General features: G+C 38.5%; 1 protein-coding gene and 1 long non-coding RNA gene across 3 annotated transcripts; one reads left to right on the top strand and one right to left on the bottom strand.

The window, feature by feature from the left end:
• Window positions 1-571: 571 nt before the first annotated feature.
• On the bottom strand, window positions 572-997 carry LOC139189412 (uncharacterized). Its single transcript, XM_070808360.1, has one exon. It carries the CDS (start codon window positions 995-997, stop codon window positions 572-574), a length of 426 nt encoding a protein of 141 aa, XP_070664461.1.
• Window positions 998-5,494: 4,497 nt separating this feature from the next.
• On the top strand, window positions 5,495-9,047 carry LOC103429754 (uncharacterized). Of its 2 annotated transcripts, XR_011572761.1 has the most exons (6): window positions 5,495-5,802; window positions 6,337-6,602; window positions 6,775-6,835; window positions 7,056-7,171; window positions 7,634-7,785; window positions 8,826-9,047. It is a non-coding gene; the product is annotated as an uncharacterized lncRNA (long non-coding RNA). The 2 variants fall into 2 exon arrangements; XR_011572760.1 differs by having other exon boundaries at window positions 5,495-6,602.
• The last annotated feature ends 303 nt before the right edge of the window (window positions 9,048-9,350 follow it).

The raw sequence follows: 9,350 nt of genomic DNA, 5'->3' as shown, positions 1-9,350 counted from the left end.
TTGCATTTGGAATTTCTGATTTTGGGCAACACATTGGGCTTACAAATTGGGTTTAAAAAATAATACCCAAAACAAATAATTAAATAAATAAATATATATTAATTTAATTAATTCGGTTCGGTTCGATTTTTTCAATTTGATTTGGTTTTTTCGATTTCGGTTCGGTTCGATTTTCGGTTTTCGTTTTTGAACCCACCCCTAATTTGAATTAGTTTTTTATTTTTTTTGCGGTAAGATTCCGTATAATTAACCTCTACAATTTTATTCACGTGTTCATGGTCAGCAGGTCACCACTTAGTTAATTAGTGATTGGGTGTTGACCGCCGAATGTTTCATTTTTCAGTTCGAAGCTTGAATCTCACCGAGCTTCAGGTATTTTGCTTTAATTGGTTACATATATTGTTTCCCAAACACTACAATCCAGCTGGCATGACTAATCCAAAATACTTATTTAAAAACTAAGCTTGTGATTAAGATAATCATAGCTATAACATTGCCCCATCCTTCACTTAAACCTTGTCCTCAAGGTTGCAACTAAAACTTAAAATCTGAAAATCTTGCAATGAATTCATCATAGTCCTCCCCAAGTTGATTCTTCAACATCCTTGTCCTTCCAATGAATCAGCAATTGCACCCCAGCCGCATTATTCTTCTTATACATCCTTCTTTGCAGCACTGCCATAGGTTCTTGGACCTGTAAACCATCATCAGTCACCAATGGCAACAATGAGACCGGATTAACATCAGGACCAATGTGTTTCTTTAAGCAACTAACATGGAAAACTGGGTGTATCTTGGAGGCCTTAGGAAGCTTTAACTTGTAGGCCACCTCACCAACCTTCTCCAACACCTCAAAAGGCCCATAGAACTTAGGGTGCAGTTTATGATGTGCATGAGTTGCTAGTGATTGTAGTTGATAGGGAATGAGCTTCAAATAAACCAAATCTCCCACCTCAAAGGTTCTCTCACTCCTGTGTTTGTCTGCTTGCACCTTCATCCTATTCTACGCGATGGCCAAGTTAGTTCTAAGCATTTTCAACATTTTATCCTGAGCAATCATGCCTTGTTCCACACTCTCCAGTTTTTCCGTACCAATTTCATAAAAAGAAATGTGTGGAGGAGGGAAACCATACACGATTTCAAAGGGAGTGAACTTGGAGGCAATGTGAAAGGAGGTGTTATAGCTCAATTCAGCCCATATGAGCCATTGGAGCCACTTCTTGGGTTAAGAACTAGTAAAGCACAGCAAATAAGTCTCTAAGCACCTGTTGACAACTTCTGTTTGGCCATCAATTTGAGGATGGTACCCTGAGCTCAAGCACAATTTTGAACCTTGCAGTTTAAAATACTCATTCCAGAAAGCACTGAGAAAAATAGTGTCCCTGTCACTAACAACGGTCTGAGGCATGCCATGTAGCTTAAAGATATTTTCCACAAATTCTTGGGCTACCATGCTAGCAGTGTAAGGATGTCCCAAAGCTATAAAGTGTGCATACTTTGATAGCCTATCCACTACCACCAAAATTACAGATTTCCCTTTGCAAGAGGGAATGCCACAAATGAAATCCATGCTTATATCTGTCCATGCTTGCTGTGGTATTGGAAGGGGTTGTAATAACCCAGGTGGTGAGATAGTTTCATATTTGTTCTGTTGACAAATTCTGCACTCGGATATCCAAGCTTTGAGATCATTCTTCATCCCAACCCAATAAAAACCTTTTTTTCAGCCTCTGATAAGTTTTCAGCACACCTTCATGACCTGCCATGGGAGTGGAATGATGTTCCTCAAATACCCTTCTCCTCCAAACTGAATCCACACCTAAAACAATTCTCCTTTTGTACTTCAAAAACCCATTGTCAATGTGATACTTAGAGGGAACTACACCTTGTCCAGTGCCTTAAGCTTGTTTTTCAACTTCTTGTCTTTTTAGCTTAACCCAAGGATCCAGTTCTAAATCTTTTCTTAACTCATCTAACCACCCAAAGTAGGGATAGGTGATAGCTAACACTTCCTTATCTTCTTCCAAGGGTAGCTCAGGAAGGGAGTTTGAACCTGGGGCTCTGAAGAGAGCATCTACCACAATATTTTCCTTGCCATGTCTATACTGTACTTCATAATCAAACCCCAACAGCTTAGAAACCCATTTTTGTTGAAACGGGGTATTTGCCCTTTGACTCAAGAAATATTTCAAACTGTTGTGGTCAGTTTTAATGATGAAATGACGCCCTTGGAGATAACTCTGCCATTTTTTAACTGCATACACAATTGCAATGAGTTCCCTTTCATATGTGGACAAGGCCTGATTTCTAGGACCAAGTGTCTGACTTGCAAAAGCTATAGGTCGACCCTTTTGCTGCAAAACAGCTCCAATGCCTAAACCAGAAGCATCACACTCTACAATGAATGGCTCAGCAAAGTTTGGCAGAGCTAGGAGTTTGGGTGAAGTCATGGCCTTTTTTAGTTGTTAGAAGGCTTCCTCTGTGTCTTGTGTCCAAAGAAATCGGCCATTACCTGTAAGTTTGTACAATGGTTGGCAGATTTTGCCATAACCAGGAACAAATTTCCTGTAATAACCAGTCAAACCCAGAAATCCTCTCAATTCCTTCACATTCTTAGGGGCAGGCCAATCGACAATAACTTTAATTTTGGTAGGACCTGCAGAAACCCTTTCAGTGGACACTATGTGACCCAAATACTCCACTTGCTGCTTTCCAAATAAACACTTCTGTTTTTTGAGAAACAGTTGATGCTTGAGTAACAACTCCAGTGTTTGTTGTAGATGTACTAAGTGCTCCTTCCAACTAGCACTGTAGATTAAAATGTCATCAAAGAACACAAGGATAAACTTCCTCAAATAGGGGTTGAATAAGTCATTCATGAGGTTTTGAAATGTTGCAGGGGCATTAGTAAAGCCAAATGGCATTACCAGAAACTCATAGTGTCCATCATGAGTTCTAAAAGCTGTTTTTGCAATGTCACTTTCTTGCATTCTAATTTGATGGTACCCGGATCTAAGATCAAGCTTAGAGAAGTACTTTGCCCCATATAATTCATCAGGTAGATCATCAATCAATGGAATGGGGTACTTATCCTTAACTGTGATGCTATTCAACTCTCGATAATCCACACATAATCTCCATGTTCCTTCCTTTTTCTTTACCAACATCACCGGAAAGGAAAATGGGTTATGGCTAGGACATATGAATCCTGACTTAAAAAGCTCCTACACTGCCTTCTCAATTTCATCCTTCTGTGCAGATTCGTAATGATAAGGCCTAATACTTGGGGGTTTTAACCCCGGAATGAGTGGGATTTTGTGATCTTGTGGTCGATATGGGGGTAGTTGAGAGGGAACTTGGAACAATGTATCAAATGGTTGCAAAACTGCCTGTAGCTCATCTACTTGTTGAGAACTAAAAGTATCATTCACCTTTTTCATTAGACTCCAGAGAATACAATAGAACTCCAACATTAGACTGAGAGAGCTCCTTATCACCTTGCTGCAGGGCCATTTCGTGAACTGTCAGCTATGGTGGTGAACTGTGAGTCAATTTAAACTTCTTTTTGCCCACTTGGAACTCCATTGTAAGTAACTGGAAATCCCAAAGCCCAGGACTCACAATAGACAACCATTGCACCCCTAAGACCAAGTCACAACCCCCCAATGGAAGCGAAAATAAGTCAGTGTGACAATTATATCCACCCACCTCCAATGGTATGTGCCTACAACACCCTTGGCTCGTAATTTTCCCACCATCGGCAATCATTACCTCAAAAGGCTTGGTTGCTTGCAAAGACCACCCCAATGTCTTAAGAAGCCTAGAGTCAATGAAATTGTGCGTACTACCAGAATCCAAAAGTATGAGCACTGAGTGGTTATTGGCAGTGCCCAAAACCTTCATAGTTTGTAAAGACTCTGTTCCTTGCACCCCAAAAAATGCACATTCACTCAGTGCCATGCCCTGGATTTCAGCCGGTACCTCCTCATCCAAATCTTCACATAAATCACCCTCATCACTCACATCCAACAAAAGTAGCTGTTTGTGGCCACACTTGTGCCCATTCCCCCACTTTTCAGGACAAAACCAACATTCCCATTTATCCTTCTTGCGTTGAACCTCCTCGGGGGTAAGTTTTCGATATGGGAGCATAGGGGTTTTAAGCTTGGGAGGCAGTATGGGGAGTGGAGTAATTTATGCGGACGGAAGGGTTCGAGGATTGAGCTCACGTAATTAAGATAGCTTAGAATCGACCTGAACAGCAATGGATATGGCATCGTGGACAGTAGCAGGTCGTAACAACTTGACATCATAGATCAATTCACGTTTTAATCCACCAAGGAAACAACTCTTAAGAAGCACAGGGCCAACATCTCTAGCACGATTAGCAAGTCTACGAAATTTAGTGATAAAGTCCTTGAGAGTACCTGTTTAGCGCAATTTGAAAAGAGCCTCTGTATAATCCTCGAATTCGGAAGGCCCAAACTCCTTGCAAAGTTCACCAGTAAATTCCTCCCATGTAGGAGTAGTATGAAGGCAATCGCGCCATTTGAACCACTGCATTGCTTCATTGTCAAGGTAAAAAGAGGCTGTAAGGACTTTCTGAGGATCTGGAGTATTGTAACAAACAAAATACTGTTCCGCCTTATAGATCCAATTGAGAGAGTCGTCACCCTCTGAGAAACGTGGAAAATTGTTGATGCCATGGTAGTCGCTGTTGTCCCCCGCCAGTGTCGAATTGATCACGCCGAGCCGGACGCGAAGTCTCCAAATCAGAATCTGCCACGATTGGAAGATCCAGCCCCTCCCTGAAAGGACTGCTCACAGTGAAATTGCTCGAATGAGAAGGCTAATTTAGCCTCGAAATCGGCAGAGAGAAAAGCCTTGAGGTTAGCGTTCGCGGTGGCGATGGAGGAAAGAATGAAATTGGGAAGATCCGCCTATTATTCCTCAACGACAGAGAGACGAGCGTCTATGGCAGCTAATCTAGTCGTTGGAGCGTGACGGGGCATACAAGAGGGAATCAAGGATCGAGAAGGCTGATACCAATTGATATGCAGCTACTCACAAATCACTCAACTCAACCTACGAGTTGCAGCAGTAATGGAGGGATAAAAGGAAGAAGGAGATAGAGAGAGAAGAGATATACAACAACAACAACAACAACAACAAAGCCTTTTCCCACTAAGTGGGATCGGCTATATGAATCCTAGAACGCCATTGCGCTCGGTTTTGTGTCATGTCCTCCGTTAGATCCAAGTACTCTAAGTCTTTTCTTAGAGTCTCTTCCAAAGTTTTCCTAGGTTTTCCTCTACCCCTTCGGCCCTGAACCTCTGTCCAATGTCGAATATTTTTTAATATATTTTTTAATATTTTCTTATGAATATATCTGTGTGTTCAATACTACCACAATTGGTTACATATATTTTTTCCCAAACACTACAAGCCAGCTGGCATGACTAATCCAAAATACTTATTTAAAAACTAAGCTTGTGATTAAGATAATCACAGCTATAACACTTTGTGGGTTTTCAGGCGTGCAGATCCTGATTGACAACGAAGAACAAAAACGGAAATAACAACAGTGAGACCAAATGGGAGTTCCAATGAAAAAAAACAACAACGGATCAACCGAGGCCTATAGATTCCAACTGCCTCACCACTGCCGCCAGAGAGGTCAGATTGTCCAGAGCGCTGCCTCTTCCTCCGCCAACACCGCTGTGTCAGATGTTAAGCTGCAGCTCCAGGAGGAGGACCGCAGCAATGGCTTCAATCCCATTTCCACTTTTGCTTCTGATGAGTGTATTTTAAGATCTTTTGCCAAAAATCTGCTTATTTACTTGGTTTTTGTGGGTTTTATTAAAATCGTATGGTTGTTGTTGTAGCGTAAAAAAGTTTGCATCTTTTCGTTGATATTTGGAGCAACATACGGTATTTGGATTTGGGGTTGTATAGAAATCGAATAATTGAAATTTATTAGATATCCAATGGAAAATTTCCAGTTGTTAGATATCCAGTTTGATATTTGGCGGGTAAAATTCTATTCTTTGGATTAGGGTGCACAACAGTTGATAAGAGGTAAGTCAGAAATGGAGTGATGAAATGTATTAACTTTTATGACTAATTTCCAAAGAAATTGCAATCTGCCAATCTAAAACGATGGGTTATTTAATATCCGGTTTCATTTATAGTAGAAAAGGCAATGGATAAGAGAGATGATGGTTGAATTTGTATTTGTTATGTTAACTATTAGAAGTCTAGAATCTATAAATTAATATATTTCACGTGCTGCTGTAATTCAATTTCTCTTTTATGTGTTTGGTCCAAATTTGCCAGGAATGTGTCCGGTGAATGGGATGGCCATGGAGCAGACTTCACAAGGGAAGGGTGCCCAATAGAACTTCCCGAGAATGTTGTACCTACTGCTTACAGGGAGTGGGAGGTTAAGGTTTTCGATTGGCAGACTCAATGCCCCACTCTTGCTAACCCATATGAGCACACTCTTTTATACAAGAATACAAAGTTACTTCCTGTTGTTGGATGTGAAGCTGATGCTGCCACTTGATGACTCCAGAGATTATTGATGATCCATTCCAAACTATGTGAGTTTTCAAGGCAAATAGTCACTCACCATATCCTTTTCCACTTACTAGGATTTTCTTAATTTGAACTTTTTTCTTCAGTTTGATTCAAATTAATTTTTTTTATTTTCCTTTAAATAATTTGGAATTAGGCCTTTTATTTTGTGCGTTTTCTCTGTTATTTCATCCTCAGTTGAAAAGTGGAAGTCCGAACTTTTAGCTCAGAGAAAAACCCTTGGTTGAATCAAATATTGGTATGGTCCCTCACATGAGAAAAAAAAACCAATTTTTTATTTTCTTAAATTTTTTTGTTTTGTTAATATCTTTCTTTCCGCAAATTGTTGTTTTTCTTTGTTGCATTTGTCTGCTACCCTCCATAATGAACGACCTGCTAAAGCTATGTATTTGGTTTGAAAAGAACAAGACTAATTTTGTCATTAGTATCTGCATTTTCACATCAATGTAAACTGACAGATGCAGAAGAGCTAGCCAATTTAACATGAGCGGATATGAGGGAATCTGATTTCAGTGGTTCAACTTTCAATGGTGCATACATGGAGAAAGCTGTCACATATAAGGCAAACTTTGAGGTAAGAACTTTGCACTGTACAAATAGATACTAAAAAGTGAACGAAACATAAATAGCTTTAGCTACCTATCCTCCATTATATGTTTGCATCATGAGATCACCCAAAAGACAAAAACCCACCTTCATTGTCAGTTCATTTCCATACAAGTTATCCCTGATTGTTAAGCATTTAGGCCATGCTTAATATGAAGGACTAGATTGCAATTGAAGGATTAAGAAGGGGTTGATGTCTAAAGCATATCCCTAATCTTATCCCCACTAATCCCTTTAAAAATTGTAAGCAGACATATTGAAATTTATGTGTATAAACTTTTTTAAAAGAACATATGTAAATTAGAATCATACCTGGGTCAACATACTGGTAGTATATGATTGAACGATGCTAAAGGTTAAGTATGAACTTAGACAATGTGCCGAAAGAAAGTTGCTCATTACTTGCGTATAATTTATTTTGTTTGTTCAGGGAAGAGCACGGTGGCGTGTGCTTTGAGTGGGAATTTGTACCGCAGGAGAATATGTTGTACATTCTTGATGGGGACATTGTCAGGCATGGCTTGAATCGCGACCTTAGTTTTAAAGCAGAACATCGTGCAGAGAACATTCAGAGGATTGGTAGTACGTGTATGCCTCTTTTTAGATTAACTAAACCCTTTTTTAGATTAACTATGGCTTTCTGCTTCATTATGTATTCATGAAACTAATCTCTGCAGTTTTTCAATTCATCTGGAGTATTTGTGATTTTGAACGGTTACGATTAAGTCACATTAATATCTTATATTAACTTTTAGAGAGAGAAAGACAAAATAAAAAGTGTGAGAGAAAGCGAGGGAGGAATAGAAGAAGAGAAAATCATACTTTTTTTTTAATTCTTTGAATATCATCATTAATGTTATCAAAATAAGAAGAAAACATTTCCTCATCTCATATTTCAGCACCTCAAGTATATTTGTGTTCTAAAGCTTTCTATTTCTTTCCGTTTCTTCAGAGCTAATTTACCCATATGTTATTTGTAAAGTGAAAGATTGGATTTCATACGTCTGAGTACTTATGGTTTTGTACTATACAAACTAGAGCTTATTGATCCAAATGGCTAGAGCAGTATACTCAACCAATTTCATATCCTCTTGGCCAAATGAGAGTATAATACTTGCCACTAAGAAAAATACTTCTATAATAGCAATGTGTTGATGTGTGGCATGCTCTAATTAGGGATATTTTTGTGTTATAAGAAAGCCACAGAGAGAGAGAGCGTCACATTTTTGTTTTTTGGGATTTGGTTAATGTTTCAATCGTAAATGTGATTACAGAATGAAAGTTGAGGACACACAAATGATACATGTAGTTTGGAATTTGTAAGTTACAAGCTTATGGAAAGTAAGCTTTTGTAGTTGTCTAATGACGTAGTCAAAGAGTTGTCCACCTGATGTTTACTCTACAATGACTGTCAACGAACTATGGGAGAAATTTCAAAGTAAGATGTTAATGTCTGAAACAAGCCTATTTTGAAATTTATTTCATCGTTTTGTTTATCGTATGAAATATTTTTTGTTGAAATTTTCTTGGTGCTTTGTTTTATAAAAGATTCAAGATGGGGATAATTTAGCTTTCATTGATTGGCATCATTTTTTAAGTTTTGTCTGTGCTTTTGTTTGTAGGATCAACTTGGGAAAGAACAGAGGAGAGCACAAGCATTATCAATTTATTTGCTATAGTATTGTCCCTCTTCCTCTGGCCTCCTGAAGTGTTTCCATTCCAGTGTCACCATCTTTTGTTTCATTCATTTGTAGAATATATTCTTCTTTTGTCTATACCTTTATTACCTCCTTTTAACTTTGATTATCTGTACTTGATGAGTATTATTAGACCCATTCTCAAAACTTTGCATCCCCTGCTTCTTTCTTATGGTCCTTATACTCAAACATGTCCAAGTTTGTATTTTTCTGATGGATTGAACTATTGGGAACTTAGGTACTTTTACTTTTTATATATTTTTGTTGGGTTTTTTCTTTTTCGGAAAATGAGTATTTGATTAATCGCTTGATTTTCACTTTCAAAAGGACTGTTAGAAGTTTTGTGTCAATTTGGTTGTGATGGTAAGATTACTTTATGTAACATTGTGTTGTGGCATGTGAGTGTCGAACTTTTTTCTTAATTTAATTTTGGAAAGAAATGAGTTTAAC

The sequence above is a fragment of the Malus domestica genome, chromosome 11 (assembly GCF_042453785.1).
Source record: "Malus domestica chromosome 11, GDT2T_hap1".
Classification (NCBI taxonomy): Eukaryota; Viridiplantae; Streptophyta; class Magnoliopsida; order Rosales; family Rosaceae; genus Malus; species Malus domestica.
This window is presented reverse-complemented; position numbering and strand designations above follow the sequence as displayed.

What these genes read in the sequence shown, in the direction of transcription:
- LOC139189412 (XM_070808360.1), bottom strand. Translation starts at nt 997, where the DNA reads ATGAAGGTGCAAGCAGACAAACACAGGAGTGAGAGAACCTTTGAGGTG.